Consider the following 27,631-nt stretch of genomic DNA (forward strand, 5'->3'; position numbering starts at 1 on the left):
ATACATCTAATTGACCTATTTTCTTGTTGTTTCCTTTTAACGGAAGCCCCCAGCTTGGGAGGGAATTAATAATAGTTTCACACAAGAAATGGGTACATTCAAAGTTTGAAGAAACTCTAAGAACTGTTCAATTTAAGTGCTTGGAGGCCAAGGCACAGGAGAAGCAGCTGGCCACTCAGCCCACCCACGAGGCCCACGGCCAGACTGGATAAGGACTCGGCTGTTGGCGTCACAGGAGGCTGGCGCTGCGGGGACTAGAAGAGGAGCAGCGTCAGCGCTCGCAAGGACAGAAGCCAGCAAGCGAGTTAGACACGCCCACAGGATGGGAGGAGGGCGCTGCGCGGGCGGGCGGGCGGGGCTAGATGACGGCTTCCGGCTTGTGCACTTCCGCTCCACCCGGTTCTCTCCCCCACCCAGCGCGGCTCCCTGCTGGCTTTCCCAGAAACTGATCAGTGGACACTCCTGGGGCTGGATGGGGTCCAGCCCGAGAACTTGTTAGTCCCAGCGTATGCCCTCTGGCGGAAAAGCCACGGCTTTTCCTAGCTGGGGCAGGGGACACTAATGTCGCTTGTCTGCCGCTTTGCGGTACCACGTGGTCAGCGAGTTGGGTAGAGGGGGGAAAAGGAGCTGCCCTGCCTCCCCCAGTTCCCTGGGGCACAGTGCGGCTGTCCAGTCCTGATCTCTCCAGTGCCCTCGAGTTGTGGTGACGAAGGTCTTACCAGGCTCCCGTAAACCTTGTTAATATCTTCGTAATAACCTGTTTACAAAATTCACTTGCCCCAGAACATTTACCAGCTTTCCTATCAAGAAGATAAAGAGCATGTGATGTCATGGCCTTGGCATTTTGAATGTTACTGGAGAGCAGAAACAGCTTTCTCTCCCACCGTCCACGTTGGGACTGAGAGTCCACAAGGCTGACGTCTAGGTGTCGAGATTTTAAGTTTAAAGCCGAGCCACGCTGACTACCTATAGTAAAACTGGCATTATAAACGAGTCACTACAGTACCTACAATTATATTTATTCTTTTTTTTTTTTCTTCAAGACAGGGTGTTTCTATTTCTGGATGCTCTGGGGCTCTGTAGACCAGGCTGGCTGGAACTCAGAGATCTAGCATGCCTCTGTCTCCCAAGTGCTGGGATCAAAGGCTTGTGCCATCACCACTCGACTGAAATCCTAAATTTTAGGTGTAAACTGTCCTTATATCTAAATACAAAATAGTAATCCAGCCAGCACTCCGCTGATCTCCCTGAACACTGTAACTAGAAACTTGGTTGCTTCTGAGAATCCAAAGATACACATGAAAACAGTGTAAACTACCAAGAGCAATTTTGTTCGTATTCCAATGTACTCAGTTCTAAAGTAGCTGAAACGCTTAGGAATGTAAATACCTCTAAATTGTTTATTGACTGGTGGGAAAAAAAAATCTTGTTTGTGATGGTTTGGAGGAGCAGTAGATGAGCAACATCTGTTTCTGAAGTATGTATGCCACTAGAAAGAAACAAAATAGCCATCACCAATGCAGGACTTTTCTCTCCAGTGAGGTCAATGTTACAGTGTTTACAATTAAGTCCAACTAAAATTTCTTGCAAAGTACCCTCTGATGTGTTTTCAGGAAGTCTTTTTCCTTTAGTTACAAAATGAGTATTGTTCAGTGTGATGTCACAATCCTTCCTAAGCTGCAATGTTAGCCTAGTTGCTGTCACAAAAAAGATTGGGGGGGGGGGGGTGAGAATCAGAAAAAATATTTTAGAAACAGCCTATGTTACTACCTAAGTCAATGACTGCCGTGTCAAAAGTAAATCTCTTATTTTGCAAAGTTAAAACTGAACAACCAAATTTTTTTTAATTAACCCTATTAACAGAATCTTTTAAAAATTTCTACATTCTCATTCCATACGCTCAACCAACCGAGGAAAGATGAAAGGAGTCAGCTTGTCAAATCTGTAATAAATAATTTACATGTAACATGGACTAATTAAGGAAGAGTAAAGAAGCCAACTCCACTCCTTTCTTTGATGGACAGATCTCTAGATCAACACATACAGCAATTAAGCATATCTCTTAACTAGATCAGTTGTTTAGAGGCTTTGGGAATTTTTAGAAAAGATGGTCCTTGTAGGCTTCAAGGTAAGTGCAGGCCTTTGTAGAGGCTTAGGCTATATTCTCAAAGCACCAGGCTAGAGAGAAGCTTGATCTAAGTCAGTGGTTCCTCAACCTTCCTAATGCTACAACCCTTTATTACATCCTTCATGTTGTGGTGACCCCCCCACTATAAAATTATTTTCATTGCTACATTATACTGTAAATGTCCTGCTGTCATACATTATAATGTAAATATCTCTATTTTCTGAAGGGGTCTCAACCCACAGGTTGAGAACCATTGCCCTAAATCCTCTCATGAAGAATAAATTATACAGTCCGCAGAGAAACTGGAAATGAGGCTTGGCCTGACCTTGAGTGGAACTATGTCTATTCATGGTAAAGGGACACTTTTGTCACCCACAAGTGCCGATGGCCAAAATTCCTTCCAGAGGTAGAAATGGCTTCCCTAATCCACAAGGGAAGCCAGGAAATCTCCTCTTTCAGTGGGGAAACTATCAGATTCCACATTGTGTGGGGAGAACAAAGTCCCACATGCTGTCCTCCGACCTCCACTCTCATGCCATGCCCTGACACACACACACACACACACACAGAGCTAGGTAAGGTCAAAAAAAAATCATGCCATAAATAGTTAATTTTGACAATGTAAAGGTACCAGCCTAGTGAGATGACTCAGCGGTTTAAACTGCTCACTATGCAAACGTGAAGACTGAAGTTGAGCCAGGCAGTGGTGGCCCTCCGCTTTAATCCCAACATTTGGGAGGCAGAAGCAGGCAGATCTCTGAGTTCAAGGCATGCTTGGTCGAGAGTTCCAGAAGAGCCAAATTAACACAATAATATCTTGCCGCCTGATGGAAACCATGTGTGCAGGCACAGCATCTTTGGAGTAGTCCTGGAAAAAATGTTTAACCTAAATCTAATAATAGGGAAACAATCAACCAAATCCAAATCCATAGCACTCCAGATACATTAAAAATGGATTTCTCCATGAACTCATAAAAGCAAAATAACACAGTAAACTAGGGGACTCCTTGTTGGGGCTCAGGAATTGCCACAAAAACCGTAAGAACACCAATCTCAGTTACTCAAGAATAGTTTATTGAACCCACATCCCAATACTGACCAGATCAGGAAGACAAAAAGGGATCAGGGGGGCTGGTGAGATGGCTCAGTGGGTAAGAGCACCCGACTGCTCTTCTGAAGGTCCAGAGTTCAAATCCCAGCAACCACATGGTGGCTCACAACCATCCGCAACGAGATCTGGCGCCCTCTTCTGGAGTGTCTGAAGACAGCTACAGTGTACTTACATATAATAAATAAAATCTTTAAAAAAAAAAAAAAAAAAAAAGGGATCAGGGACCTAATTGTGGTACCAGTCTGTCCTCAGGCTTGTAAAGGAAAATATTGCAAAACCACCTAAGTTCATACACAGGTGCAGGAAGCTGCCCAGTCAGTTCTGACTCAAGCCGTTTTAGACATAACCGTTCATATTGACCTTTGATTTGATGGGTCCTATGTGAAGCTTTGTGGAATGTCTTAAGATTAACATAAGTCATATAGAACATACTAAACAGGCGATATGGTCAGCAAAACCTAGCTCTGAAACAAGTGATTCTTCTGCATCAGTGACTGGTAGCCATGTTACAGCAACAATATGTAATAGCTGACAGACACGGAACAAAATGGCTACAGCTATTATTCTAGGGGCTGGCAGATGTGAACACTCCTCTAACGTGAAACGATGCACAGGGAAGTGTGTTTAAATAACTACATCATTGAAGAGTTCATGTTATTTCTGGTCTTATGTTTAAATGCTCAAAATTATAATGTTCATTAGATTTCCAGAGTTATTGTTTACAGTAAGAAAATGTAGACAATTAAAAACAAAAACAGAAAAGCCGCGTGTGGTGGCATGTTTAATCCCAGCACTCAGGAGACAGAGGCAGTCAGATTTCTGAATCCGAGGCCAGTCTGGTCTACTAAGTGAGTTCCAGGACAGCCAGGGCTATACAAAGAAATCCTGTCTCGAAAAACAAAAAACAAACAAACAAACAAACAAACAAAAAACCAACAATAACCAACCAAACAAACAAACAAAAAAGAAAAGAAAAAAACCCAAAAACTTCAGGGCTGGAGAGATGGCTCAGTGGTTAAGAGTACTGATTGCTCTTCCAGAGGTCATGAGTTCAAATCCCAGCAACCACATGATGGCTCACAATCATCTGTAATGAGATCTGATTTCCTCTTCTAGTATATCTGAAGAAAGCTACAGTGTACTTATATATAAAATAAATAAATAAATAAATAAATAAATAAATATTTAAAAAAAAACTTCAAACAGCCTAATTATTATCATTTCTTTTGGGGGTTTCTCCCCCCATTTTTGTTTAATTTTTCAAGACAGGGTTTCTCTGTGTAGCTCAGGCTGTGGCGGAACTCACTCTGTAGACCAGGCTGACCTTGAACTCACATGAATCTGCCTCGCAAGAACTGGGGCTAAGGGTGTGCAACACCACTGCCTCCTTCCTCTCGTACCTTCAGGGAAATTCTGCTTGTGTCGAATTCATATTCATAAAAGAAAGCCTAGGCTGGAGAGATGACTCAGTGGGTAAAAGTATTTGCCAAAAATACCTAATTTTCTGGTTCTGTCCTGGAGCTCATGTAAAGATAGTGTGGAGTCTTCTTCAATAGCATAGCTGTAGCCATTTTGTTCCATGCCTGCCTGTCAGTGATGCAGAAAAATAGTTTGACTCACAACAGGGTCATACTGACCATATACCCTGTTATGTTCTGTATAGTGTGGTTTGTTAGTTTTAAGAAACCCCACAACCATAAGCTCTGTTTAGGACCAAGCAGAATAAATGTCAGTTAAAACTGTTCTGTTGCCGGGCAGTGGTGGCTCACGCCTTTAATCTCAGCACTTGGGACGCAGAGGCAGGCGGATCTCTAAGTTCTAGGCCAGCCTGGTCTACAGAGTGAGTTCCAAGACATCCAGGGCTACACAGAGAAACCCTGTCTCAAACAAAAACAAAAACAAAAAACAAACAAGCAAAAAAACCCTGTTCTGTCTAGGTAGCCAAAATATCTTGAGTCAGAGCTGAGCACTGGATAGCACTTCCTGCATGTGCACATGAGCTCATTGTGTGGTTTTCTGTTGTTGTTGTTGTTGCTGCTGCTGTTTCCTATATAAGCTAGTCCTGAGAAATTTTTGAGGTCCAGTCTTAGCTTCTGGATCTATGCTGTGACTCTGATCGATAAGTCTTGGGGTATGTGGTCAATAAACTTCGAGATAAAAATGCAAACCTTAAGTATCATTAGCCTAAACAGAAATATTCGGTCGACATGACATTGTTAGGGCAAAACACAACTCCAAACTCAAAAGTTGTTAAGCGATAGTTTTATTCTGAGCCAAATATGAGTGTCTATGACCCACACTGATGGCTGGTTTTATGTCAACTTGGCACAAACTATAGTTATCTGAGAGGAGGGACCCTCAGTTGAGAGGGTGTCTCCATAAATCTAGCTGTAGGTAAACCTGTAAGGCATTTTCTTAATTAGTGATTGATGGGAGAGGGCCCAACCCATCGTGGGTGGTGCCATTCCTGAGCCAGTGGTCCTGGGTTCTGTAAGGAAGCAGACTGAGCAAGCCATGAGGAGTGAGCCAGTAAGCGGCTCTTCTTGATGGCCTCGGCATCAGCTCCTGCCTCCAGGTTCCTGCCCTCCTTGAATTCCTGCCCTCACTTTTAATGATGAGGACGTGTGAGTAAAATAAACCCTTTCCTCTACAACATGTTTCTGGGCATGGTGTTTCAACATAGCAAAGGTAACCCTAAGACAGCCACCTATCTCCAGCCCCTGGCCCCAACTCCTTCTGACAATCAAGTAAAACTTTAAAAGTGTATCCTTAGCAAACCACTAACTTCTACCATTCTAAAGATAAGAATGTCAGTCATCAGCTGGGCGTGGTGGCGCACGCCTTCAATCCCAGCACTTGGGAGGCAGAGGCAGGTGGATTTCTGAGTTCAAAGGCCAGCCTGGTCTACAGAGTGAGTTCCAGGACAGCCAGGGCTATACAAAGAAACCCTGTCTTGGAAAAACCAAAAAAAAAAAAAAAAAAAAAAAAAAAGAATGTCAGTCATCCCAGAGTATCTGCAACCTGTAACAGTTTTTCCATTTAGGGGTGCAGCCCACCTCCTTGCCTCCCCAAGAATGTATTTGGTCTGCGAGCAGCTCATCTCAGTGATCTGGAGCGGCCACGCTTGCCGAGCTGTCGCCATGCCTCTGGCTAGAGATCCATTACATCCTTCCTTGGAAGAGGAGAAGAAAAAACGTAAGAAGAAAACGGCTGGTTCAGAGCCCAAATTCTTACTTCATGGATGTGAAATGTCCAGGTTGCTACAAGATGACTACAGTTTTCAGCCACGCTGAGACAGTGTTTCTTTGCGTGGGCTGTTCAACTGTGTGGTGCCAGCCCACAGGAGGAAAAGCCAGGCTCACAGAAGGCTGTTCATTTAGAAGAAAGCAACACTAATCATCTACACAAATTCCTGAATTTGTGTTTTTCTCAGAAAGCCTTATCAAGTTACTTCAGTTACTTTAACAAGACAATGTAATTATTGTTTGATTTTATAAAGTCTACAACAATGACCTCCTATTTTGGTGTCAGTTTTTCAATAAAGTTTTAATTATGGACAAAAAAAAATATGTATTTGTTCAATGCATTTATGACTTTGTTTTGTAACCACTATCAGCTTCCGTGGTGGGACATACATGCATCTGTGTTCTTGGATGTCTGTTAGGATTATAATCTCTATGATGAAACACCATGACCAAAAGCAACGAGGTTTGTTTGGCTTAAATAGCCTGAGTCAGTCAATTGAGGGAAGCTAAAGCAGCTCAAATTGGGGAGAACCTGGAGGCAGAAGTTGATACTGAGACCGTGGAGGAGTGCTGCTTACTGACTTGCTCTACAGGCTTGTTCAGTGTAGTTTTTATAAAACCTGGGACCATTAGGCCAGGGGTGGCTCGATCCTCAATGGCTGGGCTCTCCCCTATCAGTCACTAATTAAGAAAATGTCTTACAGGTTTTCCTACAGCCAGATTTATGAAGATACTCTCTCAACTGAGGGTCCCTCCTCTCAGATAACTATAGTTTGTGTCAAGTTGACATAAAACTAGCCAGCAGTGTGGGTCATAGACACTCATATTTGGCTCAGAATGAACTATCTCTTAACAACTTTTGAGTTTGGAGTTATGTTTTGCACTAACAATGTCATGTCGACCGAATATTTCTGCTTAGGCTAATGATATTTTAGGCTTGCATTTCTATCTCAGAGTTTCATGTGACTAGCAATTATCTTTATAAGATTTTATTATCCTTCATACTAAGTTGCAAGAATTGTTCCTTCATATGTGGTTGCTTGAAAAGTTTAAGACTTGTATAAAATATACAAAGAAGACCATGAATGCCTTCTCCTCTGCCACCTCCATTCCAGAACAGGTGTTGCTGTTATTTTGAAGCCCGAATCCAAGCCTCAGCTATTCTTGTTTGTGTTTGTTCTTACCAACAAGCTACGCTTCTGTTCCTAAGCAGAGTATAATTTAATCTCCTGTAAAGAGGGCAATTGTATACATATTACATGGAAAGTCATGTAAGTGTTCTGTTTTCTGTTTACTTTCTCTTTCCTTTTTCTGAGATTAGGGGAGGGGGCCCATGTAGCTCAGGCTAGCCTGTATCTTGCTATGTAGTGGCAGATGACCTTGAACTCCTGATCATCTTGCTGTCTCCACTTTTCTAAGTTTTGTTTACAAGAATGTGCCCGTGTAGTTGGCTGATCTGGTTCTTTTAAAACAGGGTCTTAAAAGTTTCCTTAGGTTGGCCTCAACAGTCTCCAGTCTCAGTTCCTGAGTGCTAGGATTGCTGGCAAATGCCAAAGTGTTTCTCTTGTTTTGTTTTAATTTAACCACAATGGCCTTTGGTTATAAGACAACAAATTCATAGGCATAAGAATTAGAACCTAAAAATCTGGCCGGGCGTGGTGGCGCACGCCTTTAATCGCACTCGGGAGGCAGAGGCGGGTGGATTTTTGAGTTCGAGGCCAGCCTGGTCTACAGAGTAAGTTCCAGGATCAGCCAGGACTATACAGAGAAACCCTGTCTCAAAAAACCAAAAAAAAAAAAAAAAAAAAAAAAAAAAAACCCTGGAAGCCAGCTTTCTGCCTATTAAGTTCATCATCACCCAGGCCTGAGTGATGGCTCAGTCATTAGGAGCACACACTGTTGCAGGATATTTGATCATGTTGTGAGTCCCAAGATTGCGAGTCTGCAAATCCTTGTTGTGGTATGGCTCAGCCCTAGCACACATCTTTAATCCAAGAGCTAAATAAAGTCAACCTAGGTCAAGAGGCAGAGCAAGCTGACAGGGACTGAACATAAGTAAACAGAAAGGAGGGCTTTGAGTTGAAGGGAATTTCAGACACCATGGAGGAGAGCCTTTTTCCCTCTGGGACATGGATGGAGTAGGAAGGTCAGCTAAGTGCTTTCTCTTCCTCTGAGGAAGCAGGCTTTCACCACAACTTCTGCATCCTGAATCGAAGGGCTGGGCATTTTGTTATTTAAAACAACTGTTCTTCCAGAGGACCTAAGTTCAGTTCCCAGCACCCATGTCAAGCAGCTCACAGCCCCCGCCCCCCCAAAGTCCAGCTTCAGGGGGATCTGACCTCTGACTTCTACAGAGGGACCTGCACTTACATGCACACACTGACACACAAATACACACACACACACAGAGGTTTTCTGTCAACTTGGCACAAACTAGTATCATCAGAGAGGAGGGAGCCTCAATCGAGAAAATGCCTCCATAAGATCTGACTGCAGGCAGTTTCTTAATAATTGTTTTGGGGAAGGCCCAGCCAAGGCTTCATAGTATCACCCTGGGATTAGTGGTCCTGAATTCTATAAGAAAGCAGGCTGAGCATTCCACAAGGAGCAAGCCAGTAATCAACACATTCCTCCCTCCTACTGGCTACTCTAAAAGCTCCTGCCTCCTGGTTCCTGCCCAGTTTAAGTTTCTGTCAGGACTTTCTTCAATGATAAACTATGATGTTATAAGTGTACTGGCTGGTTTTGTGTAAATGACACAGGCTGGAGTTATCACAGAGCAAGGAGCTTCAGTTGAGGAAATGCCTCCATGAGATCCAGCTGTAAGACATTTTCTCAATTAGTGATCAAGGGGGAAAGACCCCTTGTAGGTGGGACCATCTCTGGGCTAGTAGTCTTGGGTTCTGTAAGAGAGCAGGCTGAGCAAGGCAGGAAAAGCAAGCCAGTAAGGAATATCCCTCCATGGCCTCTGCATCAGCTCCTGCTTCCTGACCTGCTTGAGTTCCAGTTCTGACTTCCTTTGGTGATGAACAGCAATGTGCAAGTGTAAGCTGAATTAACCCTTTCCTCCACAACTGCTTCTTGGTCATGATGTTTGTGCAGGAATAGAAACCCTGAATAAGACAATAAGCAAAATAAACTTTCCTCCCCAAGTTGTTTTTGGCTATGTAGTTTCATCACAGCAAAAAAAAAAAAAAAAAGCCTAACTAAAACATACATATAATTAAAGGCAATAAAAATATATCTAAAAACATTAACACTAATAATTTCAAAAAAACACATGCTATTTTACATACATGTAAAATGTGAACTTTCTAAATACTAAGATGTGTGTATACATGTATGTGTATATACATATTCTTACTAAATGCAAAGATCTATTCCACCTAATTTACTCAAGATAATGTCTTGATTCATAGCTGATGTGAACAAGGCACAAGCATCACAAGGCATGTGTATCTATAGAGTAGCTCGCAGTTTCCTGCTAGGCATGTATTCTACCATTGATCTACATCCTAAGTCTGATCACAGGCTTTAGACAATGTTTACAGGTATTGATGGAATATTAAGAGTATTAAGTTTCATATAAAACAGCTTTCTATTAAAATTCTTATGTTTGACAGTTTCATAAGAAACTGAAAGTTTAAGTGCCTTAAACCCTAGTAACTATGGAACAAGCAGAGCCTCTCAGCACTGTACGCAGTTCGACTAGTTTTAAATTTGTCAGGGATGCTAACTTAGCCTCATGTAAGCTACGGGTGTGCTACACAGGTGGTGGTTTCTCCACTCTGCAGGGGTTCATTCAGTCTGCTTTTCTCTGCATGTGTGACGGACTCTCACTGAGTGTGTCACTCAGAATTAAGTGACAACTGACCTTTATCTCTCATTTTAGAGATGGCTGGCTTCAGGCTGGTGGATCCACATCCAACAGCATAAAAAAAACCCTGATTACTGTGGCTTTTCTCCTTCTAGGGGGCCCTTGGGATAGAGATGCTAGTGAAGTTTTATCTTGTTTGCAGAGCTGAAGGTCACCATGTGTCCTGGGGCTGTAGTAACAAATGGCCACCACATAGGAGATCAAAGGAATACCATTTGCCTACTGTCTAGGGGTTAGGTCTCCAAACCTCACTAGGCTGAAACCAACGTGTCACCACGGCCAGACTTCCTGATGTGGTCATGCCCTGAAGCTGACTTCTTACTCATGAACTGACCAAAATCCAAACTAGATGGCTAATTTCTGACATTAAATGCCACCAAGAGTGGACACAGTCAACAGCTGGCCTGCTCGCATTATCTTCAATCCTTCAGTATTTACTATTACCATCTGCAACTTTCTTGTTCCCCTTGGCTTCCTGTGTCAAAAACAAACACTTGGACTGAATGGTGTTAATTCTAATCTAGCTCTAAAAACAGCCGGTGGAATCAATGGCTTGGCAGCTTATCAAGACTAGACGCCTTACCTTTTGAGCACACACATCAATTTATAGATATACCTCCCAAACTGCCCCATAGCCTATCTGTGCTCAGATCCCAACACCTTTCCCTAATTTTTGGAGTTGTTGCCTCCTTCGGAGGGCAAGTAGCAATTCCAGCAGGCCTCCGGTTGGAGTGGAGGTCATGGACTACTTACTATAAGGACACAGAATAGAGCAAATGTGGAACCCAACAGCTATGCTACAGAATACTACAAAGAGAAGACTGTGGAATAACTGGGGCCTTGGAACTTCCTACTTCACATTCATACAGTCTAGAAATAATTCAGTCTAGGGGACTTGACTGGGTTTTCTCTGCCAGTTTAAAGAATTAAAAGCAAGAAAACCCTGGAGGCATCAAGCAGCAACAGGAAGTCTCAAGCACCACAAACAGAGCCAACAGTTAAAGGAAGGTGTTTATTGAGGATGAGGGGCACACCCAGGTAGCAAACACACAGAGAAAACAATCCTCTGCAAGGCAAAGAGGATGACACTCTGAAAATGAAATCTCTCCCTGGGGTCGGGGTTTAAAGCCTCTGCAGAGTCTTACGCCCCTACTTTAGGGTTGGTCAGTTTGAAAAAGAGCATGGTTGATTGGTTCGAAACATGTGGCATGTCCTAAACACTGTAGCTGTCTGCTGACACCCCAGAAGAGGGCAACAGATCCCATTATAGATGGTTGTGAGCCATCATGTGGTTGCTGGGATTTGAACTCAGGACCTCTGGAAGAGCAGTCAGTGCTCTTAACCGCTGAGCCATCTCTCCAGCCCCAGAAGTCCTTCTTCTGGAGCTTAATTTCATTTGATTTTAGGCTCAATTTTTGTGGTGTGTTATTTAATTCCTATAGTATAATAGTGAATGAATGATTACTAAAGAAATAAAAATAATACTAGTTTTGGTTTCAGAACTTAAAAACCGATGTTTAAATGATAACCAGAAGACACACTTGCCAGAAGGCTGCAGAACAGTTTAAGCACAGGGAATAAGATATGTTAGTGCCTCAGGAAAGCCATTAGCCTTTCTGGTATCACCTGAATTCCACCTGTCTTAAAGCAGTAAAAATGTAACTTTGCTTTCACTGTTTCCTTTCAGACACACAGAACTCAGGTTGAACTAGTAGGATCCCTGTCTATAAAGATAAGCAAGGCAGGGTATGGTGGCTCGGGTTTGTAATACCAGCACTTGGGAAGCTAAGGCAAGATGGCTGCAATGAATTCATGGCCAACCTGGGCCACAATAATAAATAATAATAGAATATTATGTGCGTATACACACATTTTCACTTATTCAACATAGTCATTTGCCTCCCAATGGCCTCACTTGACTGGATTCATCTCCACTAATGCTTTTCTATGAATAACACGCATTTTTACTCTTCCCTGAATTCTTGGTGATTCTAAACAAGCCTTGTCTTTCCACATTTTAACGTGGCTGTTTTGGAAGTGGATAGTAACTTGGAAACAAAACTTTCTCCATAATAACTTACAAATAATGTAATGGCTTTTCCAAACGTAGATTATATCACAGAAAGAATATGACAGTTACTTAACGAGCAAAAACCTCGTAGAGTCCAGTTACCTCCCATCTTCTGGGTTAGTCATGGACAATTTTGAAAAAAGAAATAGTAACATAGTTTGGTGACATGAGGAGCAAGCATTTATAACATGTTCAGCCATCTCTTCCTGTGGGAGGAACAAAAGCCCTTGTGCTCAACAGATAAGCAGCAGGGGAACCAAGAATGTTTTGTTTTTCAAGACAGGGTTTCTCTGTGTAGCTCTGGCTGTCCTGGAACTTGTTCTGTAGAACAGGTGCTACCCTCAAACTTAGAGATCCACCTGCCTTTGCCTCCCAAGTGCCAGGACTAAAGGTGTGTACCACCTTTACAGGTAGGAACCAGTAATGTTAAAGACAGGGTTGTTCCTTCAAACAAGGGTATATAACCTGCTATCTACCCAGAAGGCTGAGAACAGATGTGACTTTTCTGCTGTGTGGCCAAGACCACATCAGATCTTTCTCCAGACCCGTATCATGAGCATGTCATTTACAGAATTGATCATTATGGAAGGTGTCTCATGTAGTGAATCTACAGAACCCATCTTTATGGAAGATGTCACGTGTACTTTACAAAGAGTTTTGATGGAGTCACGCCTTAAACTTTATTGTCCACATGGAATTGAGTTAATTATCACCAAAAGAGTTTTCACTAAAATATGCCTAGAATTGCACATTGGTGGTGCAGCTATCCAAATCATTTCTGCTCCTCACCCATATTCCTTTAAGTAACCCTAATAAAACTCATTGGTTCACCAAGTTTGCACTCTGGTGGTATTCATACTTTGGTCTGTGGTAGGTTCCCTATCTGGGGTGAGTAGTTGAGGTGTGTAGTGTCTCACTAGGAAAAGTTTTGTCCCGACATACCTGTTCCCTGGACTTGTGTCTCCAATGCTGTCACAGAAAGTTTGGATATGAAATGCCTGCCACACACAGACCCTATGAAGAGCTTGTCCTTAGCTAGTAGCACTGAGAGGTGATTTAATCACAAAGGCAAATACCTCATAAATGGGTTAATCCCACGATGAGGTCACAGCTGGACAAGCAATTAGGAGTTGGCAACCTACTTGAGGAGGAAGATCCCTGGATATATTCTCCTTTCTCTTTGTTGGTGGCAAGGGATTTGTTTTTACCAAGGTCTCACACCATAAAGTTCTGCCTACACAGCCCTACAGGTATAGGGCCACATGGCTGTAGCCTGAAACCTCAGAGACCACAAACCAAAATAAAACCTCATTGTGGACTTTCTAGGTAATCTGTCAGTGACAAAAAGCTTTCACAATCATAAAATTTTTGTTTTTGAGGCTTTAGTTGAGTACTGGGATTAAAGGCTGTGCCACCACTTCCTGCTCTATAGAGCTTTTGTTTGGTTTTGAAGAGGTTTTGTTTCATTTTGAAGATATTAGATAGCTCTTACTGGCTTGGAATCAGTCTGACCCTTTAATCAGAGATCCACCTGTCTTTGTCTCCAGAGTGCCCATCCCAACACACTTTGTAAAAATGAGCTGTGAAAATGCCTTGCTTTGGTGACGTCACTGACAAATACTAAGCTGTATCCAAATTCTCAGTGCGCTCTATAGGTCCAAGGTTAAGGCACTTTTCAAGAAAGTAAGCTTTAACAAAATAACAAGTCCAACCCTTTGTACTGAGTCAGGAGATTTTTCTTTCTCCCTAAAGGCTATCTCAGAGGATTAAGCTGGAATAAAAAAATCATGGGAGGCCAGAGGCAGAAGGATCAATTGTTTCACGGTCGACCTCAGCTTTTGGAACTTTTAGTGTGGACTGAATAAAACCACAGCTCTCAGCCGGGCGGTGGTGGCGCACGCCTTTAATCCCAGCACTCAGGAGACAAAGACAGGCGGATCTCTGAGTTCGGTGCCAGCCTAGTCTACAAAGTGAGTTCCAGGACAGCCAGAACTATACAGAGAAACCCTATCTCGGAAACAAACAAACAAAAAAACCACAGCTCTCATCTTAAAGGGAATAAATGATGGGTTATCCTGGAGCCATTATGATTGACCATGGTCCCGGAACACAGATTTAGGTTATCCCAAACTCCCAAGCTGTGTTTTTCTCTTCGTTGACACAGGGATAGTTACTTTCTCTCCACTCTGACAGAAACCATCTCTTTAAGACGAGACTCCCCAGCGCAATGAAATCGCCCGTGTACTGTCCTCGCCATAAACCTATTTTTGGAACTAGGGATTTTCCAGATTAGTGTAAACCCGGCGAAGTGAGGTCAGGGCTAGGCATGCCTTTCTAGGCTACACCCCGACACCCACGCGCGCTCGGAGCTTTCCGGAAACCCCAGGCGCTCAAACTGGGAAGCTGCCCGGGTCAGAGTCACTTTGTTACACTCCGGTGTCGCCGACCGCCAGACTGTCCCCAACGCGCAGACCGCGCAGGGGTATCGGGGCCGACTCACCAGGCCAGAGTCCAGATTATCCGGTGCCTAAAGCTATTACCATCCCTGAGCCGCCAGCACCCTGCCCTGCCCATCCCGACCCCTCCGCCCAGTGCCACTGACCGAAGCGCCGAGGAACTAGTTGGCGCGCGCGGGGAGTGGGGTGGGGTGGGGTAGGGCGTGTGGGCGTGGTGACGTCAGGGCGGAAGCGCACGCTGCGTGCGGCGGCCTGGAAGCCGGCGGTCACGGGAAGATCCGTCGCGCCGAGGACTCTGGTTAGTCTCGCTTTGGGTTCCGGCTGCGTCGGGCGTGCGTGGAGCTCGCTTGGAACTATGGCGTCCGGGCCTCACCCGACCTCGACCGCTGCCGCCGCCGCCGCTGCCGCCGCCGCCTCGTCCGCCGCCCCGAGTGCGGGCGGCTCCAGCTCTGGCACGACCACCACGACGACGACTACGACCGGAGGGATCCTGATCGGCGACCGCCTGTATTCGGAGGTGTCGCTCACCATCGACCACTCGCTGATCCCGGAGGAGCGGCTCTCGCCTACCCCGTCTATGCAGGACGGCCTGGACCTGCCCAGCGAGACGGACCTGCGCATCTTGGGCTGTGAGCTCATCCAGGCCGCCGGCATCCTCCTCCGGCTGCCGCAGGTGAGAGCCCCCGGCTGGTTGCCGGCCTCTCCGCCGCGGCCGGGTTTCTCCGGAGCCTGCGCCGGGCGGCGGCGGGAGCTCGAGCGGGCGGGCGGGCGGGCGGGCGGGCGGGCGAGGGTGGGGATGCGGGGGCGGGCGGCGCCGCGCGGCCCGGGCGGGGGAAGGGAAGCGAGCGGCCGCACAAAATGGCGGCGGCGCCTGGTGCGGGCCCGCCTGACCCCGGCGCTTCCGTTCTCCTCTCTCGTCTGCAGGTGGCGATGGCAACGGGGCAGGTGCTCTTCCATCGGTTCTTCTACTCCAAGTCGTTCGTCAAACACAGTTTCGAGGTAAGCGCGGCGGAGGCGGACGAGAAGGGATTTCTTCATCCGGAAGCGGGAAGGAAGGGGGTAGGAACCAGCTTTTCCAGAAAGGGAGTGGTTAGCTTAGGCCTTTGTACCTCGTTCCCACCCAGAAGGAAATGGGGCCGGTAGAGCAATGTTTCAAGAACTAGAAAATGGATCCCCAGTTCACGTGCTCTGTTAACCAAGAACTACGTTTTCAGGCCATTGCACAACTCTAGTAAGAGTTAGCTTGATTCTGACCCAAAATTAAGAGCAGTTGAGCGATAAAACGTAAGAGCTGGTCTAAAAATGTCAGCTTCGATTTTATTTCGCTAAAAAGCCCGTTGTATCCTAGAGAGGGTAAATAAGGTTTGTTAGACTTTGTTAAACTGTTTCCGGTTTAACTTCACTTGAATTTTTACCTGGGTTCTTTCAGATTGTTGCTATGGCCTGTATTAATCTTGCGTCAAAAATCGAAGAAGCGCCAAGAAGAATAAGAGATGTGATTAATGTATTCCACCACCTCCGCCAGTTAAGAGGAAAAAGGTAAGATTGGCCTGTTGAACATAGTATCTCTTGCTGTACTGTGCACCAATCATCCAGTCAAAACATCTTCTGCTCTCCCTCAAGTCAGTGTGGATGCAAAAAGAAAGCGGACATTAGGTGCTGAAATTCACGTAGGAACATTGAAACTTTTAAAATCCACTCCATTAACCAGCTATCTGAAGTTTGTAGAGGCAGTTGCATTGTGGACAATCCTAGAGTGCTGTGAAGCCGGTCCCTTGGCTTAAGCTTAAACAAGAAAGGGAGTACGGTTGGCTCAAGTGGCAGTGTATTCTGTAAGTTGTGCTTCCCCTCCCCTCTCTGAAAACTGAAGGCTGGACATGAAAGCCCTGTAGTTCAAGTTAATATTGTGGCAAAGTTCCGTGTAGGTCGTTTTTCTGCTTGGAGTCCCAGTTTCTTCATCAATTGAGGTTGGCTTTTGTTAGAGTACTTCTCAACATTGAACTACGATATATCGCATAATGCCGGATCTGAAAGGACTGGAGGATGATAAAGTTTGAAGTCAAAGGGATTGAACAGGTATTCTGTTTTGGTCAGATATAGTCTCAGTGAGTTCCTTAGAAAAATAACTCATTGATTGAGTTGCCTTCAGATAGGGCTCTTTATTTGATCTTGTAAGAAAATACAGAGTCTGAAACAGCATCTTTTAGGTGTAGTGATAACCTGGTAACTTTATGTGGGCCTATAAGTCAGTACCAAAGTTTGTTGCAGTACTCCTGGCTCTACAGGTGATTCTCAGACAGGCTGATGGATATTCATGGTGTAGATGAGTTTCTAAGGAGCTGTGAGCTTGAAAGGAAGTTAGCTATGACAAGTTGTTTTGGGAGTTGGGTGTTGCTTAGTCCTAATGAGTATCGAACATAGGTAGTCTTTATTGTGGAAGCTATAAGTTGGTGGTAGTGGAAGTAGCCAGTTAAGCAGATAATATTGAGTTTGAAATGAGTATCACAGTCAATTTTTATAGCAGTTTTTTCTCTATACTATTCAGTTCCATCTTTTCTAAGTATGTGCCCAGATACAATTTCTTCTGTTGGAAAACATTTTTAGTTCTTTGTGAAGAAAGTTGAGAAATGGGGAAATTTCAAATTAGTGTTTAGTATGTTCTGAGCTTATACTTGTATTTTAGATTACATGGCTGATTTTTTTTTTCAGGGTGTTTTTACAAAATTCTTATTTTTAGTGAATAAAGGAACATTTTCTACTAGTATATGAGTTGTTGAGCCAACTATAATCACATGATCTTTTGGTGTTTTCCTGTGGGACTTCTTCCTTCCTAGGTGTCAGAATAGGATCATCTTTTTATAAAACTTCAAAATTTAAAATAATTAAATCTGACTGACTTGTATTGGATATAACTTCATTTTTGATCATCATTAAAGAGAAATTGATTTTGTTTCAATGTTTCAAATTTGATTATAGCATGAAATTCTTAAAGAAGTTAATTGCATGGAAGCCCCCCCTTTTAAAAGCAGGATATAAGTGTTTCTATGCATATTACAAGTTTACTCAGACATGTAACTTGTATATGTTATTAACTTCAACTCTTTTTTCCCTTGCAACCGACTATACAGCGACCAGCTACATTTACCAAAGCCTGGGTGATGTGGAGTGGTACATAGAGATGAAGCTGTCGTCATGGCAACAGTGAGTGAAGTATCGAAATCCCCAAGGAGAAGCCAGTGTTCTGAGAATAGGTCACTGGAATCGGGGACTAACAGGTTGGCCACTGGTGAACCATTTAGAGAAAAACAAAACAAAAAAACTCCTGTTTCTTGTTATAAGCTTTTGTCTTTGCTGTCCAAGTTATGAAACTATAGCTTTAAAAGGTAGTGGGGTTTTTCTTTCTTTCTTTCTTTTTTTTTTTCTTTCCCTTTTTCACCCCCCCATAGGGCATGGTTAGAAAGTATTCATAAATGTTATACTCTGATACGTCTATTGGTTTTTCTTGAATTTTAGTCCAATTTGTGCAAATTAACTAGGTTATTCTATGGCCTTGACAATTACAAGGGGTACATAGCCTTCAAGACATTGTTTCTAGTCATGGCTGCTACATGTAGATAGTACAATCAAGTGTTTGAAGAAAAACTGAACATTTCAGTCCTCAGTTTGAGATAATTGACTTATCTCTCATTAGTTTTTTTATATTTTGGTAATTCTTTAGAATAGCTGAATTCAAAGGAAAGTTAAAGCTATTTATATCCGCAGTTTACAGATAAAATTTGCTGTTCTATGTAATGTTCCCAGTCTTCTCTTTAAAGAAGTTAAGGTTTCTGTTACAAGAAGATAAACTTGTAAGATTTAACTACTTTTATTGGTGACTGTTTATTCTGTTTTCAATGCATAAAACCTTCAGTTTGTTGACATTGTAAGAGTGTTCCTATCTAAAAATAAGCTTTAGAAAATTCTGTGTTGAGTAGCAATCTTGTCTATGTATTAGCCATCTGTTTCACAGTTCCTTGAACTACTTTCAGAGTATCAGTCCTTGTAACTCATGAGTGAGACCAGCCATGCTTGAACGCTCCCAGGTCTAAATGTTTGTAATTCATGTGTTTCAGGCATACTACAGAAAGTAACTATCATATAAATTCATAATAACCAGAGACCAACATTTCCTAAAGACTGAAATTTTTTTCCAGTAAGTTAATGAGCAAATAAAGAATAGGTAATAAAGAACCTTTCAAAGGTGGAGTTTTGTAGTCTTGAGTTCTCTGAATACATGAGGATTTTCTCTCTTAGTGTATATGTGTAGTGCCGCCTCTACATTGTGTTGATCAAGGATGTTTACCTGATTGGGAAGACATTCTGGCATGCCTTGATTCAGCTTACTGTGTTGCTAAAGATATTCCTAACTGATAAAACTTTGCTAATATAAATGCTAATATAGAAAGCTTCTGCTTTAAATGCTTTCTCAGAATCTTCACTTCCTGATTTATGAGATATTTTTCTGGGTTTCATCATGGTATAAAATGTTAAGGTAGTTGATAATTTTGTATTCATTGAGCCTGCCTTGATTTATGAGGTAAAATAAATTCTGACAAGAGATTATGCATTTACAGAGCTAGTAGTGGCAAGACTGAGTGAGAGCTTAGATGGTTGAGTTTAGTAAGATCGTTAATGGGATTGTTTCCTTGGCCTGTTTGAAAGTTGATGAGGTTTGGAAATTTGTAGTACAGGGTGTCCAGTAATTTATGATCCTTGTGCTGAACCACTTCACTCTTGAGATTAAACAAAACCTGTACCTTCATAGGTTCTTGCAGATTCTGGTGAGGTGGGGAATGTGCATGCGGCTGAGTAGTAGTAGTAGATGCTTTAAGCAGAACTAGTGATTTATCCTTAAATTTGGCACCAGTTGGTAGCCATAGTTTTGAAACAAGTGTTCTGTTTGCAATTTTTATTACAGTTGAAAAATAATTTCATAATTTAACGTGTGAAGAAAAGTGAGACAGAACTCTGTTTTTGTGAACTGTTCGTATATGGATTTTTAATGGTGCTGTTTACTTAGGAATTAAGAGCCAAGCTCTGTACAGATGATACACTGGAGCCTCTTTGACTCCCAATACCAGTTGAAGGGGAACCTTCTAATTAGTCTGTATTGGGTTTGTCTCCAAAATTTCTTAAAATGCATATAAAACCTGAAAAAATCATGAACTTGGTGTCATTGGAGTTTTTTTTCCATAAATGGGTTGCTCCCATTCGAGTTAAATTGACTTTTTCTCCAAAAGTGCAGTTTATAGCTATTCTGATAAAGTTGATTCAAAGCAGGCCATTTCTTATACTTTTTGAAGCTGTAATTGAAATTGAACTTAATGAAAATTTCCATCATTTGTTATTGTTTATGGTAATTTTGCCATAGCTTAATGCAGAGTTACAGAATAACTGGGTCTTGTTTTTAAGTGAAAACAAGAAAAATATAATTGGGTTTTACTCTTGCTAGCCTGCTACCAGGGAGGTAGTTAATGTATTTCAGATTTTTTCCAGTCTTGAGTTAACTCAGGTTTGCCTCAGCTCACCTGATGGAGTGGAGAATGTCCTTGAACTCTTATCTCCAAGTCCCTCTACCCCAAGCTCTGCAAAGTGCTGGCATTGTGAGGTGAGCCACTACTCATGGCTCAATATTACAGGTTAGATTGTTTTATTACTTTTAAATGGATATAAAATAGGTTGGTTTTTGTTGTTGTTGTTTTTTAAAGGTTGTATTTGCTAGTATAATAGTATATATTTGCTAGTATAATCTCCCAAAAAGAGTATAAGACTTGGTAACTTGGGGGGGCTGGTGAGATGGCTCAGCGGGTAAGAGCACTGACTGCTCTTCCCAAGGTCCCGAGTTCAAATCCCAGAAACCACAAGGTGGCTCACAACCACCCATAATGAGATCTGATGCCCTCTTCTGGTGTGTCTGAAGACAGCTACAGTGTACTTATGTATAATAATAAATAAATCTTTGGGCTGGAGCGAGCAGGGACTGAGCAAGTGGGGTTGACTGGAGTGAGCAGAGGTCCTAAATTTAATTCCCAACAACCAGATGAAGGCTCACACTATTTGTACCGCTACAGTGTACTCACACACATAAAATAAATACATACATCTTTAAAAAAAAAGACTTGGTAACTTGGATGAAAATGAAATGAGTATTTAAGAAAACATTACAATGTTACTCTCACAATATATTTATTGTACAGTATTTAATAAAATATACATCTTGCTGGTTAGAGGTAAGAGTATATCCAAAAAAACATAGTAATTACTGAATTTATGGATTGTAGGAAAAGCCAGCTCTGGTTGTACTGCCTCTGACGTGACACAGGACTGGCTTCAGGATGAGCTCCATAGAAAGACTTCATTTATATTTTTAAAGGAAATTTATACAGAGGACAATTTGAGGTTTTGTTTTTTGAAAATATGAGTGGTTAGCTATCCCTTCCCCCACAACTGTGGGGCATCCCTCACAGGTCTCAATGTGGTCTGAGTCTCTGTTCCTTCTCTGTAGCCTTAAAATCAATCTCATAGGAACGACATTACCAAGCTCTAATTCACTCTTTAACCTATTTGTAGAGATTTCATTTGGCAACTGAGCTGACTTGGTTTTGCTGGGAATGAGAGGGAGTGCTAATTAAGCACTTCAATATTCTTGAAGTATTTGTTCATAGCATGGTATCCCAAAAGGGAAGTGAGAATAACTACCTTTTGTTTTCTTTAGCTTTTATTTTGACCAAGCATTTAGCAAAGGGTTTATATTTGGTTTTTTAAAACCTTTGTTGATGTTAGAACTTGATAATCTTTTCAGAAGTATACTGTCATTGGAAGGCTGACAAGGTTTGTGCCGATATTGAAGCTGTGTTCTAAGTTCAAAAGGAGAGTTGTAGATCTAAGAGCATGTGAGTTTAAGTTGTGTTAGGTTTTTTTTTTTTTTTTAAGCTGTGTTAGGTTTTAGAACTTTGTCTAGTTAAATATAGTTAGCATAACTTGGACAGCATAAGATTAATGCTTTAACTTGTTAGCAGGAGTTTAAAAAGCTGGTTTCTGTTGCCAATAGTTGGTTGGAAGGGAAAATGGAGATGCCACAAATAAAATTTTTTGGATGTGCAAAACAGTTTTGATTTTATTTCTTACAAACTATAGGACTCCAAGCCCCCTGATCCTTGATCAGAACTACATTAACACCAAAAATCAAGTAATCAAGGCAGAGAGGAGGGTGCTAAAGGAGTTGGGATTTTGTGTTCATGTCAAGCATCCCCATAAGGTGAGTTGTAAAGCACAGACATTACAAGTCGTAAGTATTAGGGCTTTTTCTGAAATTTTGAATTCAGTGTGGAGAGTTAAGTTAACCTGCGTTTTCAAAAGCTTTCTTTTGGATATTGATATTTGTTAGTAAAATGGGATTCAGAATAGGCTTTATTCTTTTTTACGTGAAAATGAATATTCTTTGTGGTTAAATTGTAGTTTTTCCTCCTAACACGCTCTTGGGATTCTTGACAGAAGGAATGAATTGTACATATCTGAGGAACGTGTCACACTTCACTTGTTGAAGGTGGTAGCTGCTTACTGTAAACCATGAATAAGAGCTTTTCCTTGGCTTTCATGGTACTCTTCTAGGCAGTAGTCATAAGAACTGGGACCGAGATGGCTAGCTCTGCTGATAGTCAGATGGCATTCAGCATTCACCATCTGACATGTGATGATTAATGTAGGTCCAGAAACAGCTATCATAAACTTAGTAGCTATGTGCACTTGTGTCTTGCTGGGACCAAATGCAAGACAGTAAGTGAGCTCTGTATCATTGATATATGTAGCTTTTATTTAAGGAGTTTCAGTATGCTACGCTGTACTACAGAAATTACTTAGTGTTCTGGAAAATACTGTGGCCATTGTGTACTTAACATAAAGTTTGCCCTTTTTGGTGAATACCCTGAGAAATTAGAAAACAGTTATTAACCACTTTTATAAGCAGTTTTAAAAAATTGAGTAATATAATAACCAACACTGGGTCTCATGCATGTTTTACTTAGGTTGGTGTATATTTGTAAATTTATAAGAATTGTAACTAACATTTTCCAGTTGTTTTATTCATTGAACTCTGCTGCGGTGAGAGAACCACCAATATGCTAAGTCGTTTTCTTTTCTCCCTTGTCCTCAGATCATTGTAATGTATTTACAAGTCTTAGAATGTGAACGTAACCAAACCCTGGTTCAGACTGCCTGGTAAGTTCCTTTTTTACATTTCTTCTTTAGTCAGGAAAACAGAAGCAGAAATAAAGTAAGTTTCATTTTTCTCTTTCCAAAATAATGAAATAAGTTTGTTTTTGGGCATTTTGTGGTTTTGTTTGTTTGTTTTTGTTTTTTAACCAAAAGGTAAATAATGCTTATTTCTGCTTCCTGTTTTCTTGGCTTGACTAATTACATTTGATGGAGAACTCAATTTAACTTTGTTCTTTTTTCTACTCTTTAATTAAAGGGTAGTCCATGATGGTAAGTCATAGAACTCTGCCCTCTGCACTTCAGCCCATGACCTCAGGATGGCCTGATTGGCTAGCCTGCTCTCCAGCCAATCCAGTGCAAGCTCTCATCCGAGATTCACTGAAGTGGTCCATATCCATCTGGCAGCATCTTCTAGTTCTGTCGGGGTGTCAAAAGGATTTGTATATTTGCTTCTAGAAGTAACTATGCATCATGCCTATGTATTATTTAATGTATACCTGTAACTATCAAAATGAATATTTCATTTTTGATAGATTGTTGTCCAGCCATTATGAATTGTTTTTTGTTTTTTTTTTTAATTGGGTTCAGTTAAATTTCGACTTGCGGTGTGTATAGCATCCGTTGTACCACAGGAGGCTGAGGCTTCCTTACTCTTGTAGCTTTAAATGGGTACCCATTGCTGCTTTTTAGGTTTCTCCAGCTGTTGAGCTACTGCAGGCAGTGATATAAGAAGCAATTAATTTTAAAAAGAGAAGTTAATGTTCTTTAAATATTTTTTGACCTTGGACCTTTGAGAAAGGCTAAGCGAGGGAATTGTGGTTTAGTCATAGATGATTCATGTAACTGCTGGTGGTAAACAAGCATTAAATAATTCTGGATCTTTCAGAAATGTGTTTTTATGACTGCCATGCTTCTCTCGGATTCAGTAGACACTGAACTGTAACATTTGAAAAACCACATTTCTTTATAAAATGCATGAGTTTTTAACATGTTTATGCAGCAAATACAGTAATGAGTAAAAGGATTTTATAGAAATAATCCATTCAATTTCCAGCTCAGGCTTTTTAGCAAACTGTAAAGTGTTCTATTTAAGAAATTAAATTTCATGGGGAAGTTTCATTAGAGATTTCTAAGTTTATTTAATTGAACTTAGGTCATTGTTTTTATTTATACGTAATTGCAAAAGGTATATTAAACAAGGCCGTTGTGACGTATTTATTGTTCACTGCTCTACCTAGTTTTTTGCAAGTGTTTTTTTGTTTTTGTCTTTTAATTATAAGTCATTTGGTGGGTTCTTACTAAAAGTGCCTTTTTACCCCTGTTGATAGTATTTTTAAAGAACTTGATTGACACTGCTTTTCGTTATGGATAAAGGAGAGATGGTCAGTAACTAAGGCTTGAAGTCTTGTTGGGAGTGGTGAATTCTGAACTTACGTCAGAACTGACTTCCAAAACGTTGCTTTTTATAACGTGTTAAGAGGAGGCTTTGGGAGTAAGATCTATACGAGTAATGTAGAATTACTTAAAAGTGCTATGGGGGAAATGGTTAGAAAATATTACATGGTATAATTTAAAGATGTGAATATAAGGAGAAGAAAAAAGAATGAAGTAGATTGAGTCTCCAACTTTATGTGTACTTCAGGAGAACTGGTTTGCTTATGAACTAAACTTACAGCTGAAATGTTTTTCAGGAATTACATGAACGACAGTCTTCGAACCAATGTTTTTGTTCGCTTTCAACCAGAGACTATAGCATGTGCTTGTATCTACCTTGCAGCTAGAGCACTTCAAGTAAGTATTTAGCCTGCTGGGTTTTGTAAATTCCAAGAGTTGTTACTTGTGAGAAAGCATACATTTGAACCATTCTTCTTTTGTTTAGATTCCCTTGCCAACTCGGCCCCATTGGTTTCTTCTGTTTGGTACCACTGAAGAGGAGATTCAGGAAATCTGCATAGAGACGCTTAGACTTTATACCAGGAAAAAGGTGATCTCAGTTACTCGGTTGGTGCTGATGTCATTTTGAAGATTGTAACTGTTATAAAAGGAATACTAACTAATGTCATTTTCATCCATCAGCCTAACTATGAATTGCTGGAAAAGGAAGTAGAAAAAAGAAAAGTAGCCTTACAGGAAGCCAAGTTAAAAGCAAAGGGATTGAATCTTGATGGGACTCCAGCCCTTTCAACTCTTGGTGGATTTTCTCCAGCCTCTAAACCATGTGAGAGACATTCAGAATTAAATAAAATGTAGCCACTGGAAGTGTATCCTCCTTAGAAAGTTTTGGCATTGGTCAGTTGCCTAGAAACCATTAAGAAATTGTTAGTGTTGTGTGTGTTGGGTTGTTTTGTTTTGTTTTGTTGTTGCTTGGTTTGGTTTTGCGACAAATCAGCTTAAGGATTAGAAGTATAGTGCACATTGTGTTTTGTGTAGGAAACTTGTCCTCAGCTAAATCCTGTTTTTAATATGTCCTTTTCCATTAAAAGCATCTCCAAGAGAAGTAAAAGCTGAAGAGAAATCACCAGTCTCCATTAATGTGAAGACAGTCAAAAAAGAACCCGAGGATAGACAGCAGGCGTCCAAAAGCCCTTACAATGGGTAAGTGTGTATACCTCCAGGGCTTGAGCACTTGGTGTTGCACCTTTGTAACAGTTGGTACACCTCTGAAAACAGTATAACAAATAGTGCTTGCATTTTTTTTAAAGTGTAAGAAAAGACAGCAAGAGAAGCAGAAACAGCAGAAGTGCTAGTAGATCAAGGTCAAGAACCAGGTCACGTTCTAGATCACACACCCCAAGAAGACAGTAAGTAATGGATCCTGGGTGGTACAGGCCTAAGACTCTTAAAATTAATATGGTTTTTTTTTCCTCCAGAATTAGGAATAAGTATTTCAAGTTTTTGTATGTTGTGTTTTGTTTCGAGCAAGTTTTAGTATATAGCATTAATTTGCTAGGAATTACTTGGACTTTTAGCATAGAGGAAAAAACTTTAGGGACAAATTTCAAATGTATGTGTGGGTCCCAGGGACTTTGGGATTGGTAGCAGGCATCTTTACCTGATGAGCCATTTTATTGACTCTAGTTGTGTGCCTTAATAGCATTTTGTTTATTCTGGTCATATGTCCCAACCCTGTCCCCCATAGTTTCTTGAAATGTCCAGGAAATGTGTGTGTAGGTGTTATTTATGTGAAGAATTCCTTATATCCAGTTTGTTAGAAATGTGAATATTCCACTAATGCTGTATTATACAACCTAAGACTCCGTCAGTTTTGTTAACAGATTACAGATTTCTTGTGATGTTTCAGTGGCACTTTAAGCATGTGGGAGCTACTCAGTGAAAAACCATGTAGTTTTAAGACACATTGGTGATAGACTTTACTGGAATAGGATGTTTTATCTAACAATAAAGCTTCAATTGAGGGGTCAGGCTGGGGAGAGTGAGGAACATGGTCAGTCATTACTCAGAGCTAATTGTTTGAACTCGTTAATGAACAACAGTTACTGATCTGTTGCCAGTAGACACCGAACCTAAACTTGAAATTTTTATTGTCTTAAGTTATAATAATAGGCGAAGTCGATCTGGAACATACAGCTCAAGATCAAGAAGCAGGTCTCGCAGTCACAGTGAAAGCCCTCGAAGACATCATAATCATGGTTCTCCTCACCTTAAGGCCAAACATACCAGAGAAGATTTAAAAAGCTCAAATAGACACGGTCATAAAAGGAAAAAATCTCGGTCTCGATCTCAGAGCAAGACTCGGGATCACTCAGATGTTACCAAGAAACACAGGCATGAAAGGGGACATCACAGAGACAGGCGTGAAAGATCTCGCTCCTTTGAGAGGTCCCATAAAGGCAAACACCATGGTGGCAGTCGCTCAGGACATGGCAGGCACAGGCGCTGACTTTCATCCTCTGACACTGCAGCGGTTCCTGGTGTTGCCTGTATGCGGTGTGATGATGTGTGGACTCAATCAAAACATTAAAAAAAAAAAAAAACTGATTAGGAAATGATTTATTAAAATTGTCTAGGTTTCTAGAAACACTGAGGACATTTTCTTTGGAAAAGAACTATGTTAAGGTTTTTTGCACATTAAAATGCCCTAGCAGTATCTAATTGAAAACCATGGTCAGGTTCAATTGTACTTTATTATAGTTGTGTATTGTTTATTGCTATAAGAACTGGAGCGTAAATTCTGTAAAAATGTATCTTATTTTTATACAGATGAAACTTGCAGACCTGTTGTATTTAAGTGGTTATTTGTTTAAATGATGGTGAATACTTTCCTAACACTGGTTTGTCTGCATGGGCAAAGATTTTTACAAGGAAATAAAATACAAATCTTGTTTTTATAAACTGCTTCAAATATCTTATTTAGATTGCCAAGAAGCAAAATTTTTATGGCAGATAACTGGGTTTTTTTTTTTTTTTTTTTTTGCAGAGGTGCAGTTTGAAATAATTAAAATGTCTTGCCTACATTATGTAATGGCCGT

General features: G+C 41.3%; 1 protein-coding gene and 1 pseudogene across 3 annotated transcripts; both read left to right on the top strand.

The window, feature by feature from the left end:
* The first annotated feature begins 6,461 nt into the window (after positions 1-6,461).
* LOC110291501 (small ribosomal subunit protein eS27-like pseudogene) lies at positions 6,462-6,799 on the top strand (annotated as a pseudogene).
* Positions 6,800-15,110: 8,311 nt separating this feature from the next.
* Ccnl1 (cyclin L1) lies at positions 15,111-27,499 on the top strand. 3 transcript variants are annotated; one of them, XM_021158397.3, is made up of 11 exons: positions 15,111-15,561; positions 15,813-15,887; positions 16,318-16,427; positions 22,065-22,185; positions 23,080-23,144; positions 24,833-24,932; positions 25,021-25,125; positions 25,218-25,359; positions 25,625-25,736; positions 25,844-25,942; positions 26,694-27,499. In XM_021158397.3, the coding sequence occupies exons 1-11, from the start codon at positions 15,244-15,246 to the stop codon at positions 27,040-27,042; spliced, it is 1,596 nt and encodes a 531-aa protein (XP_021014056.1). In that variant the 5' UTR covers positions 15,111-15,243; the 3' UTR covers positions 27,043-27,499. The 3 variants fall into 3 exon arrangements, with proteins under 3 accessions (XP_021014056.1, XP_085691969.1, XP_085691968.1); XM_085835843.1 differs by lacking the exon at positions 15,111-15,561 and adding an exon at positions 18,017-18,089 and having other exon boundaries at positions 26,694-27,498; XM_085835842.1 differs by lacking the exon at positions 15,111-15,561 and adding an exon at positions 18,017-18,163 and having other exon boundaries at positions 15,836-15,887.
* Positions 27,500-27,631: the final 132 nt, after the last annotated feature.

The sequence above is a fragment of the Mus caroli genome, unplaced genomic scaffold (genome assembly GCF_978045245.1).
Source record: "Mus caroli unplaced genomic scaffold, Mus_caroli_1 scaffold_3, whole genome shotgun sequence".
Lineage (NCBI taxonomy): Eukaryota > Metazoa > Chordata > Mammalia > Rodentia > Muridae > Mus > Mus caroli.

Bases quoted from the DNA above. Each gene is read 5' to 3' on its own strand.
- Ccnl1 (XM_021158397.3), top strand. From the start codon at position 15,244: ATGGCGTCCGGGCCTCACCCGACCTCGACCGCTGCCGCCGCCGCCGCT. The intron at 25,360-25,624 runs GTGAGAGACATT...TTCCATTAAAAG, and splicing joins TTCTCCAGCCTCTAAACCAT to CATCTCCAAGAGAAGTAAAA. The intron at 25,737-25,843 runs GTAAGTGTGTAT...TTTTTTTTAAAG, and splicing joins TCCAAAAGCCCTTACAATGG to TGTAAGAAAAGACAGCAAGA.